Source organism: Bos grunniens, chromosome 22 (assembly GCF_055505025.1).
Source record: "Bos grunniens cultivar Pamir isolate PY7600 chromosome 22, Bosgru_T2T1.0, whole genome shotgun sequence".
Lineage (NCBI taxonomy): Eukaryota > Metazoa > Chordata > Mammalia > Artiodactyla > Bovidae > Bos > Bos grunniens.
This window is the reverse complement of record NC_141186.1, coordinates 50,706,018-50,727,139: the sequence shown is the minus strand read 5'-3', so window position 1 is coordinate 50,727,139 and position 21,122 is coordinate 50,706,018. Positions and strand designations below refer to the sequence as shown.

Genomic DNA, 21,122 nt, shown 5'->3' with positions numbered 1-21,122 from the left:
AGGAAACTCTCCTACGAACATTTGTGATTTCCTAGAGACAAAGTGATCTAAAAAACAAACAGGACAACATAAAGCTTTCCCAACAATTTTATTTTTGGAGAGTACTTTAAAGAAATCAAGTTAGGGATTAACAACGATACTGCTCATGTGTCTCTGAAGCAATTAAATTACTTAATAGCCTCATGTTAATTCACCCAACAGTTTAGGGATGAAGGAAAGTCTGAAGTCACTCCTCTGATTATCCCTGTTGCTCCAAGCACCCCAGTGCAATGTCCTGTCTCCATCTCAGTCCTATACTGGAACTGGGGGAGCCCTGCCCCCGGGGCTTTTCTTACAGTCTCAGACAGCTGCCAGTTGGAGCCCATGTCCACAAACTGGACTGTGACTGACACTGAAAAAGCTGTGGCCTTTTATGAGAGATGGCTTTGCTCAGGGCTATTAAACTCATGCACATAGTTTAAGGGAAGCTTTCTCCTCCCTTTTAGTTAAGAATATGTGAGAAAATGCCCAATTCCTTAGCTATCCTTGTCTTCACAGGTCATTCAGTAATTTTTCTCTTCATTGGCTCAGGAGGACAGGCTTCCTCCCTTAGAGTAAATATCATTGATACAGTTTTACTCTCACTAGTCCTGCCATATTACAAGAGTATAAGCCAAGAAGATCTCATATTCTCTGATTTGAACAGAAATATGCTGACTACATTCCATTAACCAGAAGCTTCAGCCCATAGAATTGATCCCCAAAGAAGACAAATTTAAAGATTTCTAACATACCCAACCAACCACAACAGTCTCCATGTGACCTCAGGGTTTCTTTGAGTCTCTTGCTTTCAAGCACATCAGCTCTATCAGATAGCACCTCTGTCACTTGGAAGTATTGCATCTCCTTAGCCAAGCAAGTGACCATATATCCCATGAGCTTCTAACTAACGCTTGATTGTACGTCACTCTATGGACTTGCCTAGTGGTCCAGTGGCTAAGATTCTGTGCTCCCTATGTAGGGGGCCCAGGTTCAATCCCTGGTTAGGGAACTAGATCCCACATGCTGAAACTAAAGATCCTGCATGCTGCAACGAAGATCAAAGATCCATGGGCCGCAACTAAGACCTGGCACAGTCAAATAAAACAAATAAATATTAAAAGCATAATTCTCTTAAAAAAAAAACCCTCTGTTTTAATCTACCTATTGATCTACATTTGAGTATTGGGACAACCCATCCTAAATGTCACTTTTGCTGATAGAATTACAAAGAAATAAATCTAGGTCTTTTGGGATAATAGCACTTGTCAATTCTGTTATGGCTCTGTGGCACTGTATGACATTATTTTAAGCCTTGGCCTTTGCCACAAATACCAAGCTACCCTGCACCTCCAGGTCAGGGGCTCCTCAAAATCTCAGCTTTCTGTTTTGTCTAGGCCCATGATTTGCATCGACCCAGTGTGTCATCTCTACAGCAGCAGTAATGAGGACTAGTTGTAAGTGTTACTCGCTCAGTTATGTCTGACTCTTTGTGACCCTATGGACTGCAGCCCACCAGTCTCCGTTGTCCGTGGAATTCACAAGGCAAGAATACTGGAGTGGGTTGCCATTCCTCTCTCCAGGGGATCTTCCAGACCCAGGGATCAAACCTGGCTTTCCCTCATTGCAGGCAGATTCTTAACCATCGGAGCCACCAGGAGGAAGCGCAAAGGTAAAAGACCTCTGTTCTTCCACAGATTTCTTTTTTTTTCATAACTGGAGTGGCCATTTCAGAACCTGAGGTGCTGTGAAGAAGTTGCAGCTGAAGTGAAAAGGCCCGATTGTATCCAGAAGCTGGGATCTGTTCCAGCCCTGTTGCTGTCTTGCTGGTGTGACTCAGGGCAAATTCTTTAATGACTCTTTCAGCATCTTCAGCAGTTTCCCCCTCCTACAAATATAACATTATATAATATGAAGTATTCTGAACTAATAATAAGAATAGTCAGTCCTTTCCTGGGAATTTCAAAGAGGTTTTCCTTCCTGCCTTTATTTCTTTTGCAGTTCCTGGTAAAGCAACTGCCTTTCCTAATCTGCTGGAAAATTTCATCTGTGGTCCTTGTATCATCTGTATCTTTCCTGGTTCCTGTCTCTCATTTTAACATTTGATCAAGTCTCTACTTTCAGTGCTGAAGAGTCATGGCCCCAAGTGTGATCAAGGCAGCAATGAACCACAGGCAGCAGAGCAGCCTTCCTCTTTGCTGGGCTCATCTGTGTGAGAATTTTAGGGGCTGAAAGTGAGCCAACCCACCTCTGCAACTGGATGTTGTACTCCCCATTCTGGGTGAGGGCGCTGTTCTGGATCAGCTCTTCTAAACAGTTCACACTTTTTGGTCTTAGGTAGTATACCCACTCCAGTACTCTTGCTTGGAAAATCCCACGGACGGAGGAGCCTGAGCCTGTTAGGCTGCAATCCATGGGGTTGCTAAGAGTCGGACATGACTGAGTGACTTCACTTTCACTTTTCACTTTCATGCATTGGAGAAGGAAATGGCAGCCCACTCCAGTGTTCTTGCCTGGAGAATCCCAGGGACGGGGGAGCCTGGTGGGCTGCCATCTATGGGGTCGCACAGAGTCGGACACGACTGAAGTGACTTAGCATAGCATAGCATAGTATAAACAGCCTTACAAGTACTATGGGCCAGTGTAAGTTTAAAAAAAAAAATCCAGATGCTTCCTCTGAAAGCCCTCCATCATCACCCTAAGGAGAAGGGGAAAGTTGTCAACAGCATGAGCCCTGGAGTAGGACTGACTTGAGTTGGAATCCCCCCATCTTCTACTTTCCAGCTGCAGCAAATTAATCTTTCTGGGCTTTGGTTTCCATAACTACAAAAGGGGATATCATGTGGTTACTGTTAAGATTAAATGAGATAATGAAGGGTCAGCACAAGGCCAGGAGCAGAGTTGTGATAAAGGGTTGCAATTATTATTGCCCAAGGAGAGTGGGCATAAGGTAAAAATAATTAGTTCCTTCATATGTTTACCTCTTGGAAGGACAAAGTACTATGTGATAAGGGAGAGATCCACCAATAATGGCCCAGTTTGGGAAGCAAAGTACCCACAGTTCTGTGTAGGTGTTCTTCCTCTTCCCTGAAACCTCTTAGTGCTCCAGTCTAGTCTATAACTCACTCCTTCATTTGCAAAGCCATCTCATCCAGGCCCAAGGCTTTAGGTACCAGCACCAGTGATATGTTGATACCTCTCAGATTTGCAGCTCTAACCCTGACTTTTAATTTGAACTCTAGGCAAATGTAGCCAATTGCCAACTCCAAATCTTGTCTACTAGGCATCAAAAACAACCTACCGAAAACTGAGCTCCTCTTCTTCCTGCCAAAATTGCTCTTCCCACATTCTTCCATCTTTCCAGGCAGTCTCCTAGCCAGCTGGCCTGCTTCTGCCCTTTTCACCTTCAGCCTATTCTCCACACAGAAGCCAGAGGGATCCTATTTACCTGGAAATCACGATGTTATTCTGTTTAGAGCCCCCCAACAGCTTTCCATCTCCCTCCTTACAGAAACCAAACTCCTTTGAGCAGAGACTGTGTATCTTGTTTAGTTTGTCACCTCTCTTCCACAGCCACCCCCACTCCCATCGCCACCAGAGCAGCAAAGTTTATCAGCTTTGTTCAAGCTCCTGTAACTCCAGTACTTGATCCAGTGCCTGGCACACAGCAGGTGCTTCATGAAGTTCTTGAATGAATGACTTCCAGACAAGATGCCTGAGAAGTGGAAAAGTAACTTTAAGGACTACTTAACCCAACAATCTCTTTTCTCTACAGATGAGGATTACTTTATTTTAGAATAATTTATAGGCTTTTCTTGCAGCAGACTTCTTTGATTCCATGATGTTGAATTCAGGCTCTATAATCAGGTTACCTTCCCTGAGGGGACACAGTTTGAGGATACTGGGTAGCTGGAATCAGCAAGCATTTCAACAATGTACAATCCACTTGGAAGCTTGGAGCTGGCCATTTGAAGAACATTAGCTGTGAGGAGATTCTGGACGTGAGCTGCACACTGAAAGTTGTGCTGCCCCGTTTTCCACTAGACTGTTGATCTGCAGATACCTTCCTGTTCCTCTGTGACCTCGCATAAGTCACTCTCGGCCAGATTTATGGCTCGTGAGCTAGCAAGGCCTCGTGGAAACTGAGTGGAATTTCCTTTATAGGTAGGGCTACTAAACCTTTAAGACAGATGATACCCACCAGTGTATCTGTGAATAGCACTGAAGATTAAATGAGATAATGAAGGGTCAGCACAAGGCCAGGAGCAGAGTTGTGATGAAGGGTTGCAATTATTACTGCCCAAAGAGAGTGGGCATAAGGCAAAAATAATTAGTTCCTTCATATGTTTACCTCTTTGAAGGACAAAGTACTACTACCCACCAGTGATATTCTTGAGCTGGGAATGGCTAATTTGAAAACTCATCAGAAGGAAAAGAGGACGAGCGTGTGATTACTGCTCCTCTATCCTTTGGGAGGGTCGGGAGCCAGGCTCTTATGTGGGCCACAAACTCCTGCCCCGGAAGGCTTAGGTGGAGATTTCCTTCACATTAACGGAGAGTAAGTCCTTTCTAAGCTAGGCAGGCCAGGGTCCAGTCCGCACTCTGGCAGGGAGCAAATCTCGAGAAAGCCAAGCCACCCACAGACTGCACGCTTTGCTCATACTCGGAAGAGCGAAAGAAGACGAGCGGCCGTGGGCTAAGGGCCAAACCACAACCCCCAGCAGGCCCAGCGGACCGGGGCAAGGAAGCGCACCCTCCCATTGGACGTGGGCAATAGCGTGCCCCTCACGCCCCGCCCCCGCAGGCAAGCACACACCCCCGCCCCGCCCCCGGCCCCCGCGCAGGGTACGCCGGGAGTGGAGTCGGCGCGACCCGCCGCTGTGTACTCCATCTCCCGGCGGGCCGAGCGCTAAAGGCGGCGGCACCTTTGTGGAGGCAGCGGCCCGGCGCGGAGGAAGTTCCGGTCTCCGCGGCGCTGGGTCGGTGGCGGCGGCTAAGGATTAGGAGGAGCGGGCCGCGGAGGCCGCGCTGCCTCGGTAAGGGCTTGGGGTGGTAGAGAGGGCGTGCGGGAGCCAGCGGGGAAGGAGCCGGCCTGGCAGGCCGCTCTGGACGTCGCGGGCCCGCGCGGCCTGGAAGCTGCGGCTTCGGTGTCGCGGGGCGGCCGCGGCCTCCCTCAGGAAGAAGGGAGTCAAGTGGCGGTGAGGGAGGCGCCGCCCACGGGAGGAACGCCCCAGAACGGTCGCGGGCCCGGGGCGGGGCCCGGCCTGGCGGTGGAATTACCGGTCCCGTCTCGGGGCGGCCGGGGGTCCGTGGCTGGCGCGTGGTTGCGGTTCGGTGCTCTTGGTCCGAGGGGCTGCAGGCAGGCGGCCCTTTCTTCCTCCTTTTTTTCCCCTGCATTTGCAGGAATCTGATCCAGTTGTGAGGCATCGCTCGAAAGGGAGTTTTTCTTGTGCTTAGCACGTAGCTTCGCCCTCAGACCTGGACAGACCGGAGTGGGCTCGGCCGGACAACAGGGCGCGAGAGCGCGGAGTCCAGCGCGCCGGGCTGTAGAACCTGGATCCCGGGGAGTGGTCTGGTGGGTCCTGTGCCAGTTGGGCGAATGTGGGAGGACAGGGTTATTTCCTCGTATTATGCACTCTTTAGATTCCTTTTAGTGGTGTATCAGTAAGTCTGTTTTTCTCTTAACTTTAGAATTGATCTTGTGCTACCGGGCTTAACTCTGGGCGTGCATTTTTTTTTTTTTTTAATAAAGGAAAGGGTCTTGTTTTGTAGGGTAAACTGTAAGGGTAATTGTATTTTTTGCACATTCCAGGTATGCTTGTGAACATCAGAGTTGCGGGATCTAGGTGGAGTTTAGTAGACTCTGATGCTCCCGGTCACCCTGGTTCATTTTTCTGAACTCTGGATCCTGCCCTCGGTTTGTTAGCTTTCAACTTCCTGTTGAGTAGTGCCGCCACTGTGAATGGTTTAATAATGTCAACATCAGCAGACTTGTGAGGACTGTAGGGAGAGGTTTCAAGAACTGATAAGTGAGGGTAGGACAAGCAGTGTCTAATGGTATGTTACCATTTTAGTGAAACACACAAAAATTGCACCTGAACCTTGCCTGGTTAATTAGTATCTAACCAGGTACCTAGCCCATAGAATAGGCTGTTTAGGATAGGCTGTTTTTGGACATCTGTAGCATTCCTCTTCATTTAATTGTTACCAGAATTGGGTTTACTTTTGTTGCCTTTGGGAGCCTAGTTTTTTGTAGCCTTTCATAGGAGAATTGTCAATGGAGAGGTTACAAAGTGAATGCTCCTGTCTTATTGAAGATACATGGGCAAGGTTATACTCTTCTGCCAGTGTTTAAATACATAAAATAATGTGTTAATAATCTAACTCAAAATTGTAAAAGATTAAAAAACTGTTGGAAAATTCTGAAATTTTTAAAGATCATAAATCATGGAGTCATCTTGCTTAGAATAGACTTTCTGCTAGACTTCCACAGTAGTTGTTCATTTCACTCACTTAGGGGGCATCTGTTGGGTACCTTTTATAACCTTCCTATCACACTGTGATAGGAACTGTAGGAGCTCTAGAAATTGATAGGATTTGAACTGTTGACTCCTCCATTAACTGAGCAACATTGGATAAATTACCTAACTTCAGTTTTCTCATGTGTGAAATGAGGTTAAGAAATGCAGCCACTTTGAAGGTTGTTGTGAGGTTTACGTAATCCTTTTAGGACGGTGCCTGGTGTGAGGAAAGTGTTCACTGAGTGTTAGCCACCACTGTTACTTTAAAAAAAATTTTTGTCACTTCCCTGGCAGTTCAGTGGTTAGGACTCTATGCTTCCAGTGCAGGGGGTGCAGGTTCCATCCCTGGTCTGGGAACTGAGAGTCCACATGCCATGTGGTGCAGCCAAAAAATTAAAAAATGTTTTGTTGAGATAAAATTCACACACCATACATTTCACCCATTTAAGGTGTCTAATTCGATGTTTTTTCATGTATTACAGTACTTTTTTTTTTTTTTTACAAAGTTGTGATAAATATATTTTGTTGCATATATTGTAATGAAATTTTCCATTTAAGCCATTTCTGTATGTAAAATTCACATATAATTCAGTGCATGAATTACATTCACAATGTAATGAAACCATCACCACATCTATTTCTAAAACTTTTTCATCACCTTAAACAGAAACTCTAACCATTAAGCAGGTAACTCCCTTACTCCTTCCCTCTAGTTCCTGGTAACCTCTAATCTGTATTCTGTCTCTCTGAATTTGCCTGTTCTGGGTACCCTATGTAAGTGGAATCATACAATAATTATCCTTTCATGTCTGACTTTTTTCAGGTAAAATAATGTTTTTAAGGTTCATTCATGTTGTAGTGTGTATCCAAACTTCATTCCTTTTTTTTGTAATTAAAAAAAATTGAGATGTAATTGACATCTACATTCCCTTTTAAGGCTGAACAATACTCAGTTGCTATGTATAGGCTACGTTTTACTTACCTGTTCACTTGCTGGACAGTTGGGTTTCCACCGTTGGCGATTGTAAACAATGCTGCTGTGAACATGGGTATACAAATATCTCTTCATGCCCCTGCTTTCAGTATCTTTGTGTATATGCCCAGAATTGGGTCATAAGATAATTCTGTGTATAGCTTTTTGAGTACCCACCATACTGTATTCCACAGCAGTTGCATCATTTTATGTTCCCACCAGTAATACGCAAGGGGTCCGATTTCTCCACATCCCAACACTTGTTACTTTCTGAGTTTTTTTGTACAGTAACCACCTGAATGGGTGTGAAGTAGTCCCTCCATCTCTTCCTTCTGCCTCCCTTTTTCTTAGCCATTTTGACCATTTTAAAATGTTCATGTCAGTGGTATTAAGTACCTTCACATTGTTGTGCAACCATCATTACCATCCAGCTTCAGAATGTTTTTGTCTTCTCAGACTGAACCTCTGTGCCCATTAAACAATAGCTTCTCATTCTCCCCACCCCTTCCCCTGGCAACCACCATCCTACTTTCCGTCTCTCTGAATTTGCCTGTCCTAAGAAGCGAAAAGCAAAGGAGAAAAGGAAAGATATAAGCATCTGAATGCAGAGTACCAAAGAATAGCAAGGAGAGATAAGAAAGCCTTCCTCAGCAATCAATGCAAAGAAATAGAGGAAAACAACAGAATGGGAAAGACTAGATATCTCTTCAAGAAAATCAGAGATACCAAGGGAACATTTCATGCGAAGATGGACTCGATAAAGGACCAGAAATGGTATGGACCTAAGAGAAGCAGAAGATATTAAGAAGAGATGGCAAGAATATACAGAAGAACTGTACAAAAAAGATCTTCATGACCCAGATAATCATGATGGTGTGATCACTGACCTAGAGCCAGACATCCTGGAATGTGAAGTCAAGTGGGCCTTAGAAAGCATCACTACGAACAAAGCTAGTGGAGGTGATGGAATTCCAGTTGAGCTATTCCAAATCCTGAAAGATGATGCTGTGAAAGTGCTGCACTCAATATGCCAGCAAATTTGGAAAACTCAGCAGTGGTCACAGGACTGGAAAAGGTCAGTTTCATTCCAATCCCAAAGAAAGGCAATGCCAAAGAATGCTCAAACTACCGCACCATTGCACTCATCTCACACGCTAGTAAAGTAATCCTCAAAATTCTCCCAGCCAGGCTTCAGCAATACGTAAACCGTGAACTTCCAGATGTTCAAGCTGGTTTTAGGAAAGGCAGAGGAACCAGAGATCAAATTGCCAACATCCGGTGGATCATGGAAAAAGCAAGAGAGTTCCAGAAAAACATCTATTTCTGCTTTATTGACTATGCCAAAGCCTTTGACTGTGTGGATCACAATAAACTGTGGAAAATTCTGAAAGAGATGGGAATACCAGGCCACCTGACCTGCCTCTTGAGAAACCTATATACAGGTCAGGAAGCAACAGTTAGAACTGGACATGGAACAACAGACTGGTTCCAAATAGGAAAAGGAGTACATCAAGGCTGTTTATTGTCACCCTCCTTATTGAACCTATATGCAGAGTACATCATGAGAAACGCTGGGCTGGAAGAAGCACAAGCTGGAATCAAGACTGCCGGGAGAAATATCAATAACCTCAGATATGCAGAAAACACCACTCTTATGGCAGAAAGTGAAGAGGAGCTAAAAAGCCTCTTGATGAAAGTGAAAGTGGAGAGTGAAAAAGTTGGCTTAAAACTCAACATTCAGAAAACTAAGATCATGGCATCTGATCCCATCACTTCATGGGAAATAGATGGGGAAACAGTGGAAACAGTGTCAGACTTTATTTTGGGGGGCTCCAAAATCACTGCAGATGGTGATTGCAGCCAGGAAATTAAAAGACGCTTACTCCTAGGAAGGAAAGTTATGACCAACCTAGATAGCACATTCAAAAGCAGAGACATTACTTTGCCGACAAAGGTCCGTCTAGTCAAGGCTATGGTTTTTCCAGTAGTCATGTATAGATGTGAGAGTTGGACTGTGAAGAAAGCTGAGTGCCGAAGAATCGATGCTTTTGAACTGTGGTGTTGGAGAAGACTGTTGAGAGTCCCTTGGACTGCAAGGAGATCCAACCAGTCCATTCTAAAGGAGATCAGTCCTGGATGTTCTTTGGAAGGAATGATGCTAAAGCTGAAACTCCAGTACTTTGGCCACCTCATGCGAAGAGTTGACTCATTGGAAAAGACTCTGATGCTGGGAGAGATTGGGGGCAGGAGGAAAAGGGGATGACAGAGGATGAGATGGCTGGATGGCATCACTGACTCGATGGACATGAGTTTGAGTGAACTTCGGGAGATGGTGATGAACAGGGAGGCTTAGCGTGCTGCGATTCATGGGGTCACGAAGAGTCGGACACGACTGAGCGACTGGACTGAACTGAAGTACCCCATATACATAGAACCATAAATTATACAATATTTGTCCTTTCATGACTAGCTTATTTTACTTAGCAGAATATCTCCAAGGCTCATCCATGTTATATCTGTCGGAATTGCATTCCTTTCTGAGGCTGAACAGTATTTCATTGTGTGTATATATTACATGGTCTTCTCATCTGTTGATAGGTACTGGGTTGTTTCCACCTTCCACCTTTTAGCTGTTGTAAATAATGCAACAATGAACATGGAGGGGTGCACATATCTACTTAAGTCTCTGTTCTCATTTCTTTTGGGTTTATACCCAAAAGAATTGGAATTGTTGGATCGTGTGATAATTCTGTCCTAAATTTTTGAGGAACTGCTGTATGCTTTACGCAGTGGCTGCATACATTGTACATGCCTGACAGCAATGCACAGGGTTCACATCTCTTCACATCCTCACTAGCTTCTGTTAGGTTCATTTGGTTTTGTTTTGATAGCCATCTTAATGGGTATAAAGTGGTTATCTTGTAATTTTGATTTACATTTCTCTAATTGTTAATGATGTTGAGAGTCTTTTTATGTGTTTATTGGCCATTTGTGTGTCTTTGAAGAAATGTGTATTCAAGTCCTTTCCTCATTTTTGAATCAGGTTGTCTTTTGTTGTTGAGTTTTAGTTTTCTGTATATTCTGGATATTAATCCCTTATCAGATATGTGGTTTGCAAATATTTTCTCCCATTCATGAGTTGCCTTTTTATTCTCTTAATGGTGTTCTTTGAAACATAGACATTTCTAATTTTGATGAATTCCAGTTTGTGTATTTTTTTTGTTGACTCTGCTTTTGATGTCGTATCCAAGAGATCACTGCCAAATCCAATGCCTGAAGCTTCTGGTTTGTTTTCTTCTGAGTTTTAGAGTTTTAAATTTTAGGTTTAGGTCTTTAAACCCTATTTGGGATAGCTTTTGTGTATGGTGGTGGGCAAGGGTCGCGCTTCATTCTTTTGCGTGTGGATTTCCAGTTTCCCTATGAGCAGTTGTTGAAAAGGCTGTCTTTTCTCCTTTGAATGGTCTTGGGACCCTTGTTGAAAATAACTTGACCATGTATGTGGGAATTTATTTCTGGGATCTCTAGTTCATTGTTCTGTATGTCCTTACACCAATACCACACTGTTTTGATTACTGTAAATTTAGAGTAAGTTTGAAATTGGGAAGTCAGTGTCCTCCAGTTATGTTCTTTTTCAAGGCTATTCAGAGACCTATGAAATTTCATATGAATTTTAGGATGGACTTTGAAATCAGATGGTCTTGAGTTTGCTTTTCCTCATATTAGTTATATTGTTTTGGGACAAGCCTCTCAAACTATTTAAGTCTCATTTTCGGAGTCTGTGAAGTGGGGATTATAACAAAATTTACCCCATGGAGGACCTGTGATTATTAAATGAGAGAACCCATGTAAAATACATAACTGTGGCAGAGTCAGTACTTAACTATTCTTGCCTTTATTATTGTTTCAGAGAATAGAGGTAGACATACTCAGAAAGGTCCTTTCCAGCTTAATGTGACTGTGATTTTAAACACCTGAGCATAGTAGCAGTAATAATAATATTTAGTACATTGTTGCTTTAAAATTTTTCAAAAAAATTTTTGGAGGCATGACTTATATATCATAAAATTCACTGACTGTAGCTGTTCAGTTTGATGCAGTCATCACCATAATTCAGACTTAGAATGTTTCCAACACCTCAAAACATTCCCTAGTTTCTGTTTGTTGTTAATCTCCACTCCCCACTCTAACTGCAAGTCCTAGCATCCACTAATCTGCTTTCTGCCTCTGTAGTTTTATGTTTTTATGTAACTTCATACAATTGGGATATCTGGCTTCTTTTACTTATAATTTTTTTGAGGTTCTTCCATGTTGCATTTCCTTTTAGGAGTATATCACATTTGTTTATCCATCTGCCTGTTGATGGACATTTGGATTCTTTTCAGTGTTTGGCTATTATTCATAATAATAATGTTGCTATCAATATACTTCTTCTTATACACGATCTCATTTACTCCTTATAGTAATCATATGAAGTAGGTACCACTATTATTCCCATTGTGTAGGAGGAGAGCATTGAGGTATATAGAATTTAAATATAACTTACCAAAGATACATAGCTGGAATTTTTTCTTCCTTTTTTTCCCCCCTCGACTGTGCTGAGAGGCATGCGGAATCTTAGTTACCTGACCAGGGATTGAAGCTATAGTCTCAGTATTGGAAGCATAGAGTCCTAACCATTGGGCCATCTGGGAATTCCCAAAAGCCGGAGTTTGAATTCAAACCCAGGCAGTCTGACTTTAAAACACATTCACTTAGGCCAGTGGTCTTGAAATTCTCTTGAACCATCTAAAAGGATTAAAAATTTTTCACTCCTAAAATTTTGAAAAAATTGTTTGCCACTTTGTCCATTTATAAGTTGACATCTTAACACTTCTGTCTAGATGGCTGCAAAGGATGTATTTTCTGGCATAATATATTGCATGTGTGCTTTAAATATATAGTTGACAAAATCTTGGAACTGATGATTTTATTTATGGAAAATGTCTGCATTTAAATCTATGGCAAATCAAACCTTAATATCAGTCATTTAGCCAAATGAGTCTGCATCAGTGGGAACATTCTAAGCCCCAATGATTTTTGAAATAAACTCTTAAAATAGTACTAACATTTACTGAGCAATTTATTTATCAGGCACTGCTCTAGTGAATTTGCATTGTCATTTTATCCTGATAACTATGAAGTAGACATTATCTTTATTCCGGATTTGGCATTAAGTTAAATCACCTGCTCAAGGACGTACCTTGTGGCCGAGCCATGATTTCCCTTCCAGCAGTCGAGCTGTGAACCCCACCAGCACAGTAGGTCCAGAGACTGCACTCCTGTCCCTTCACCGCCACACTGTGCTATCTTATAAAACTTACTTTGCTATCTTATAAAATTCACTTTTAAACTAGGAACCTGACTGTAATTTGCTGATGTAAGGGGTGAGGATATAAGAATATTTAAAATCTGGAAAATTTCTCTTCATAAGAAAAAGTGGCTCTAATGAAGTGTTTAAATGTCCTAACAGTAGTGAAGTCTAATTTATGCATGAGCTTGAGATCCCTGTAGGATGGCCAAGTGGCCATTTCTGGCAGACATTTGGATTTCATGGGAAAGTCTAAGCTAGTGATGGAGATGTGGAAATTATAATCGTAGAGATGGTAGTGATAGTGATTAAATTGGGAATGGACAAGATTGGCCAGTGTCTTAGCTTGGACTGCTAAAACAAAATACCGTAGATTGTGTGACTTAATAACAACTTTATTTTTCACAGTTCCAGAGACAGGGCAGTTTCAGATTAAGGTGCCAGATAGTTTGGTTCCTGGTGAGATCCTTTTGGTTTGCAGACAGCTGCTTTCTTGCTGTATCCTCACATGGTACAGAGAGAGAGCACTCTCTTTTATTCCTTCTTAGAAGAGCATTAACCCCTTTCCTAAGGGCTCTACCCTCATGACCTAATTACCTCCTAAAGGCCCTATCTTCAGTTACCATCAAGTCAGAGATTAGGACTTAAACATGAATTTTGAAGAGACACACACATTCAGTATAGTCCATCGCACCCAGGGACAGCATCATGAACAGTGCTAGGGAACGTAATAGAGCCTAGTTAGCATATTTGGTGGACATTCATTTATTTAGTCAACTGATGTTTAAAGGTTTTGTATTGGGGGGGGTGTTTTTATATGAGAGAGACTGGAGTATGCTTATGAACAAAAGCAGATAGCATATTATAAAGTAGAGACATTACTTTACCAACAAAGGTCCGTCTAGTCAAAACTATGGTTTTTCCAGTAGTCATGTATGGATGTGAGAGTTGGACTGTGAAGAAAGCTGAGCGCGGAAGAATTGATGCTTTTGAACTGTGGTGTTGGAGAAGACTCTTGAGAGTCCCTTGGACTGCAAGGAGATCCAACCAGTCCATTCTGAAGGAGATCAGCCCTGGGATTTCTTTGGAAGGAATGATGCTAAAGCTGAAACTCCAGTCCTTTGGCCACTTCATGCGAAGAGTTGACTCATTGGAAAAGACTCCGATGCTGGGAGGGGTTGGGGGCAGGAGGAGAAGGGGACGACAGAGGATGAGATGGCTGGATGGCATCACCGACTTAATGGGCGTGAGTTTGAGTGAACTCCGGGAGTTGGTGATGGACAGGGAGGCCTGGCGTGCTGCGATTCATGGGGTTGCAAAGAGTCGGACACGACTGAGCGACTGAACTGACTGAGAGTGATAATATAGGTCAAAAAAGGAGTTAAGGGACTTTGCTACTGTGTCAGTAGCAGTGGTTTTGAATCTGCCTTGCACTGCCGGGGACGTGGATTCAGTTCCTGGTCAGGGAACTAAGACCCCACATTCCACAGAGCAACTGAGCCTGTGCTGCAACTAAGACCTGATGCAGCCAAATATTCAAAAAAAATAATAGTTAAATGATAGTGATAGAACAAGGTAAGGGTAGAGTCTTCAGACTAGTCTTTAACCTTCGTACACAAAAACATTCCAGGAAGATTGTGGGCTTGTATATTTTTAAACAAATCAATATGCAGAACTTTGCCTTCAACAAATGCTGTTCTTAAGAATGGATGTTGCTGTTGAATGTAAGAGCTATAACTCTAAAACTCTTAGAAGAAAACTGAAGGGGAAAGCTTTATATGTTGGATTTGATAATGATCTTTTAAAGGATATGACACCAAGGGCACAGTTAGCAAAAGGAAAAATAGGCAAATTGGACTTCATTAAAATTAAAAAGTTCTGTGTTCAAAGAATACTGTCAACAAGGTAAAAGGCAACTCACAAAATGGGAGAAGATACTTGCAAATCACATGCCTGGTAAGGGATTAATAATTAGAATATGTAGAAAACTCCTAAACTCAACAACAGCAACGAATAACCTGTATCAAAAAATAGGCAAAGGACTTGAATAGACATTTCTCCCAAAGAGGATGTAAAATGGCTAATAAGTACGTGAAAAGATGCTCAGCATCATTAATGATAAGGGAAATGCAAATCAAAACCACAGTGAGATACCACTTCACACCCATTAGAATGGCTGTTCAGTTCAGTTCAGTTGAGTCGCGTCCGACTTTTGTGACCCCATGGACTGTAACCCGCCAGGCTCCTCCGTCCATGGGATTCTCCAGGCAAGAATACTGGAGTGGGTTGCCATTTCCTTCTCCAGAATGGCTGTTACTAAAATACAAAAAAAACAGAGTAGTAAGTGTTGGTGAGGATGTGGATGAACTGGAACTTGTATCATTCTGCTAGGGTTGCCATAACAAAATACCAGACTAGGTGGCTTAAACAACGGAAAATTATTTTCCTGCAGTTTGGAGACTGACGTCTAAGATCAGGGCATGAGTAGGGTTAGGTTTTGGTGGGGCCTCTCTCCTTGACTTGCAGATGGCCCTCTCCTGGCCATGTCCTCACATTAGCTTTTCCCTGTCCTGTGCATGCATTTTTTGGTGTCTCTTCCACTGACACCAGTCCTGTTGAATTGGGGCCCCACCCTTGTGGCCTCTGTCAACCTTAATTACCTCCTCAAAGGCCACGTCTCCAAATACAGTCACATTGGGAGTTAGGGCTTGAAGCTGTGGGGGGCACAATTCAGTCCATAACAGAACCATTTGCGCACTGTTGGTGGGAAGGTAAAATGATGTAGCTGCTGTGGAAAACAGTATGGTGGTTCCTTGAAAATTAAAACTAGAATTGCCATATGATCCACCAGTTCTACTTGTGAGTGTATATATCTCCAGAAGAACTGATCTCAGATATTTGTATGTGCATGCTTATTGTTAGGAGAAGGCAATGGCACCCCACTCCAGTACTCTTGCCTGGAAAATCCCATGGATGGAGGAGCCTGGTAGGCTGCAGTCCATGGGGTCGCTAAGAGTCAGACACGACTGAGCGACTTCACTTTCACGCATTGGAGGAGGAAATGGCAACCCACTCCAGTGTTCTTGCCTGGAGAATCCCAGGGACGGCGGGGCCTGGTGGGTTGCCGTCTATGGGGTCGCACAGAGTCGAACACGACTGAAGCGACTTAGCAGCAGCAGCAGCAGCAGCTCATTGTTAACATTATCCAAAAGATGGGAGAGTCCAAATATCAGTGGATAAGTAGGTAAAATATAATATGTGTACACTGGAATTATTATTATTCAGCCTTAAAAAGAAATGAAATTCCGATACATGCTATAATATGTATGAACCTTGAAGACATTATGCCAGGTGAGAAAAGCCAGTCATGAAAGAAGAAATACTGTTTAATTCCACTAGAATTAAGAGGTACTTAGAGTAGTCAAAACTATATAGACAAAGTGGAATGGTGGTTGCCAAGGACTGGGTTAAGAGAGAAGTGGGGAGTTACTGTTTAATGGGTACAGAGTTTTGGTTTTACAAGATGAAAAAAGCTTGGATGGATGGGGATAAAAGTTGCAAAACACCATAAATGTACTTAATCCCTCTTAACTGTAAAATGGTAAACTTAAATGTATTTCACAATTTTAAGAATAATTTTTTTAAAATAGGTTTTTATTGATTCTTCATTTCCACCTCCCCTTAATGGGGATTCTCTGGTAGCTCAGTTGGTAAAGAATCCACCTGCAATGCAGGAGACCCTGGTTTGATTCCTGGGTTGGGAATATTCCCTGGAGGAGGGAAAGGCTACCCACTCCAATATTCTGGCCTGGAGAATTCCACGGACTATATAGTCCATGGGGTCGAAAAGAGTCAGACACAACTGAGTGACTTTCACTTTGCTTTCTTACTAATGCTTCTCTCATTTTACCAAAAAGTCACCTTTTCATTTGATATCTAAGTGAAATACACTACCCTAGGGAGGATCCCCTTTCGGACACCAAACAGCATTTATGTCATCGCCCAATGAAGAATATTTGGGTTGTTCTCTCTCTTTTTTTTAAAGCTATTGTGAGTAAAGTTGTTGTGAACGTTTTTCTACCGGTCTTTTGTTTTCGTGTATCTTAAGCAGATACTTAGAAGTTCAATTGCTGGGTCATAAGTAGTATTTCTCAGACCAGTTTCTAAATTGGTTGTACCATTTTGCCGTCTTTTGAGTAGTGTATGAGTTCTGATTGCTGGAAATCCTTGTATATTTGATTTTGGAAGTCTTTTTAATTTTAGCTGTTCTAGTGGGTGTGTATCGGTGGTTTTAATCTGTTTTCTTAATGACTAATAATAGAGAGCATTTGTCAGACATGTGTTACAAATATTTACTCCCTGTTCTGTAGTTTACCTATTCATTTTTCAGTGTCTTTTGAAGAACAGATTTTAACTTTTATATTTTCTTTATGATTAATGCTTTCTGGTTCCTTTATAGAAGTCTTTGCTGATACCATCTCAGTGGTTGTTGTTGTTGTTTTTTTGCTTGGCCATTTGGCTTTTAACATCTTTGTTCCTCAATCAGGGATTGACCTTGGGCTAGCTACCTCAGTGAAAGTGCCAAGTCTTAACCATTGGACTGCCAGGGAATTCCCTATGTTTTCTTTTAGAAGCATTATAGTTTAGCTTCTACATTTATGTAGATCCACTTTCAATTTTAACTTTTGAATGTGGTATGATGGTAGGCAAAGCATGGTTCTGGAGAGGAAGCCTGAAAAACCACTATCACAGTTGAGGAGCAGTCTTTTCAAGGCCCTATAACTGAAACGAATACGTTTAATTTTTTTTTTTTTAATGAGAATTTGGAGGGGATAGGGGGCAAGGGTGCTTCCAGCAGCCACTAATTCTAGCTCCAAAAGAGCACATTAAAGTTGCTGCTGTTTAAAAACTCATAGTTGGATCTTAGTTGGGTAGATGCTCCCACCAATTCCTGCCTGTCGTGACCCCTTGATGCTATAGCTGAGTGTCCTGTTTGCCCCAAAGCATTTACTTTGGAAAAATTAGAGTGCTTAAAGCAGAAACAGGCCTGCTGTAGACCACAGCTAAAACTAATGGAATGGGACCCCCAGTTCTGCTTTGTTGGCGTTTGGAACTTAGGTCATGATTTAAGAGGGATGGCCCCAGGTTTTGATATTATGCTGCTAGAGGTCGATTTCTTGGACCTGTGCAGGATGGACTCGAATCAAAGTGTTTGCCAAGAATTTTTTATTGATCATGAATCAAAGGCAGAGGAAGCTCGAAAAGAGTCATCTGACATCATGGTTTCTAACCTTAAAGGCTGCTGACCTACAATGGGGAGGCTTTCCCAAACCCACTGGTTGGTTTCCAAGAAACCAGAGTCCTTCTTTATGTTCTGGAGGAGTGTGCTTATAAAGCTGAAAGTTAAAGGAATCCATGAGAAGGGCGTCACTGGATTGTAGTCCATAGCTTAACGTGATGCTTGTTGTCTATCAGAGAATGACCTCTGTTCAACCACTCTTCATATGGAGTTACTTTTCACTTCAACCGTCAAAACTCTCATTTGCCTATTTACTACCACCACCAAGATCAGAACCTGCAGACAAGGCCTGCTACCTCCACTGCCTAGATCCTACCCCCAGTAGATGCAGCACAGCAATAAGCAGAAGGGGCCCTGTAGTGAGTAAAACTAGGCTGTAAGTCCAGGTGAACTCATGTGTCTTGCCTGAGTATGCTTGTGACATTCTAAATTTTTTCACATATGTATTGCCTTGGAAACGTCTAACTTCTCACAGTATTTTCCCTGCAACTTCTCCCTTATCTGTGAGTCTATAGTCTGCTTTTTTAGTTTTATTAGCAGTGCCTGCCACTTTTCCCCCCAGAGTTCTGTTAGGTAAAACAGAGGAAAGTACCTTGCATCAGTCCTTTAGCCTCTCCCCCATACAGGACAGAACATTACTAGAACAGAAGTACATAGTTATTTACAAATCACTTTTCCCTTTGGTTTAGGGGAGGGAGCTGGGAAAGTGGGCTGCCACTGCTTCAAGACAAAAACCACTGCCATGCTGGGGAGAGGGGTGGGTCAGGGATCACCCAAAACTTTCTGATTATTTTGAGGATGACTTTTTCTTCATTGAGCATTCATTTGGTCATCGTAAAGCTTTGACTTTTCTAAATGCTGGACAAAGTTGGTTCAGACTGCTTATTTTTTAATGTTTCTGTGGAGGAAGAAGGCTTTGGAATTTCATAGTGTGCTATTTTTGCTGACGTGGGTTGTGTTTTCACTCTCTTGATAGGGTACTCTGATGCAGAAAAGTTTTCAGTTTTGATCAAGTCTACTTTATCTGTTTTTTCTTTTGTTGTCATGGTAAGAGACCTTTGCCAAATCCAAGGTTATAAAAGTTTGCCTCCTTTTGGGAATTCCCTGGTGGTCCAGTGATCAGGACTTGGCTCTTCACTGCCTGGGCCAGGGTTCAGATGAGGAACTGGTATGCCACAGGCTGTGCCGTGTGACCAAAAAAAAGTTTGCCTCTTTCGGTAGCTGGAGTGCAGGTCTTATGAGGACTTCTTAGTCATAGGTTACGTGCTCATCTTCAGAGCAATCGCTGTGGTAATAGACTACTGATTGGCCAGGCTGAATAGTGTAGGATCAGCCACGTGGACTGAGGGTAGTAAATAAACATGGTAAGGTGCTGTTTCCAAAAAGCATATAGAATGGGTGCTGGAAAATTTAATAAATGTTTTATGAAGCATTCTTAGTACTTTGAGAGATAGATGGTGCCCTTTTAAAAATTTAAAATGTGTTTTTGTTGCTGTAAATTAATATATAAACGTATAAAAGTGACTTCTAAAAATATTCTTGCAGATGTGGTCCCTGATAAGTCAAACAGGAGGAAATTGGTTTAGTCTTTACTTCATGTACCCACATACTCATTTATTCTGGTTTGTTTTGTACAGGTACTGCTATAACCAGAGTTTGGTAGCAAAAGGATCTACTTATCGGGCCCTCTTGACATAGAAAGAGATGTGGGGGGATTCTCGATCTGCTAACAGAACAGGACCTTTTCGGTAAGTCTTAAAATTTGAATATCGAAATGTCTGTTATAACAGTGTAGATACTGTATAACATTTATGGCCTACTATAAAGAGGGATATTTTCTTTGTGTAGAAATAGCTTTGAATTTTTTTTCTGATTTTTAAAAATAGAAACTACTTAAAATTTTTCTAGTCATTTCTAGAGTGATCGTCAGAGTGAATACCTAGCATGCCAAGTATTTTGTGTATTAGCATTTTTAAAATATTAACAAAAAATCCCCCAGTTTTAAAAAATATTTTTTATCTTTTTTAGCAAAGTAATACGCAACTAATAAGGAAAGCTAGTAAAAATGTATGTAAGTGTTTATAAATGAATGTGAATGTTTCATTAAGTGCAGTAATTTATGTCTAGAATCCAGAGCTCTGTCTTTCCTATGACACATTGTATTTCAGCCACCAGAAATAGTTGTGAGGAAGAAAAATTATTTACTTAATGCAGTTTCCTAAGCTGCATTACAATTTTAGGGGTTACTGGATACAAAGATAAGTAGAGAATGTGGTACCATTCATAGTTGTAAATGAATTATATTATAGATTTGTAGGGAGAATGAATTACATTCTTTATATACAATAAAATTATATAAAATATTGAATTTATAATTCAATAAAGTGAATTATATAATTGATTTGATAAGTGGAGAAGGTGGTACCATAGTTGTAAATGAATTATATCATAGATTTATAGGGAGTGAATTTTTTATAGCCAGTGTAATAAACACTGATGATGATATTTTAAAAACTTTTGCATTGTGTTTGCAGTTAATGAAATGCTATAGGAATGTGACTTACGGCTGTAGTTTGTGTATGGCAAAGAAATCTTACTTTTAAAGTTATACATTAAAAAATATTTATGCTCCAGGGAATTCCCTGGCAGTCCAATGGTTAGAACTCCATGCTCTCACTGCCAAGGGGCCTGAGTTCAGTCTTTGGTTGGGAAACTAAAATCCCACAAGCCTCTGCAGCATGGCCAAAAAAAAAATTTATGCTCCAATTGAAACTTTTGTTACAAGTAAGTTTTCTTTTGGACTGGCAGTCTGCAGATCTTCCAGTGCAAATTCAACAGTTATTTTATTATTCTGAAGTTTGGGGTTCCCATGGAAAATTTAGTTAGAAAAGTAAGTTTAAAAGTAAATCCATGTAACACTTAGTAAAGCTAATTTCATGAATAAAGGGATCTTTACTTTCTGCT

General features: G+C 41.8%; 2 protein-coding genes and 1 long non-coding RNA gene across 17 annotated transcripts in view; 1 reads left to right on the top strand and 2 right to left on the bottom strand.

Moving 5' to 3' along the window:
- Nucleotides 1-71: 71 nt before the first annotated feature.
- Nucleotides 72-3,466, bottom strand: LOC147348489 (uncharacterized). The gene is made up of 2 exons (XR_015151646.1): nucleotides 3,320-3,466; nucleotides 72-1,906 (listed from the first exon to the last, which is right to left on the bottom strand). It is a non-coding gene; the product is annotated as an uncharacterized LOC147348489 (long non-coding RNA).
- Nucleotides 3,467-3,779: 313 nt separating this feature from the next.
- LOC147348488 (uncharacterized) lies at nucleotides 3,780-5,445 on the bottom strand. Its single transcript, XM_086367970.1, has 2 exons — nucleotides 4,944-5,445; nucleotides 3,780-4,000 (listed from the first exon to the last, which is right to left on the bottom strand). Exons 1-2 carry the CDS (start codon nucleotides 5,443-5,445, stop codon nucleotides 3,882-3,884), a joined length of 621 nt encoding a protein of 206 aa, XP_086224096.1. The 3' UTR covers nucleotides 3,780-3,881.
- The window catches only part of RBM6 (RNA binding motif protein 6), an 89,647-nt gene continuing 73,505 nt past the window's right edge, over nucleotides 4,981-21,122 (top strand). For 10 of the 15 annotated variants that reach the window (XM_086367957.1, XM_086367959.1, XM_086367952.1 and 7 more), the window contains exons 1-2: nucleotides 4,981-5,054; nucleotides 19,796-19,906. Coding sequence is in view for 4 of the 15 variants with exons in the window: in XM_086367946.1 (XP_086224072.1) it covers nucleotides 19,863-19,906 (44 nt within the window). In the remaining 11 variants the exon portion in view is untranslated. Of the gene's footprint in view, nucleotides 5,055-5,421; nucleotides 5,594-19,795; nucleotides 19,907-21,122 lie in introns of those variants that run through there. The other 5 variants (XM_086367955.1, XM_086367949.1, XM_086367945.1 and 2 more) reach the window with 2 other exon arrangements.

Coding starts and splice junctions, on each gene's coding strand:
- LOC147348488 (XM_086367970.1), bottom strand. CDS start 5,445: ATGCCTCACAACTGGATCAGATTCCTGCAAATGCAGGGGAAAAAAAGG. Junction 4,001..4,943: donor GGGCCGCTGCCTCCACAAAG/GTGCCGCCGCCT, acceptor ATCTCCTCACAG/CTAATGTTCTTCAAATGGCC.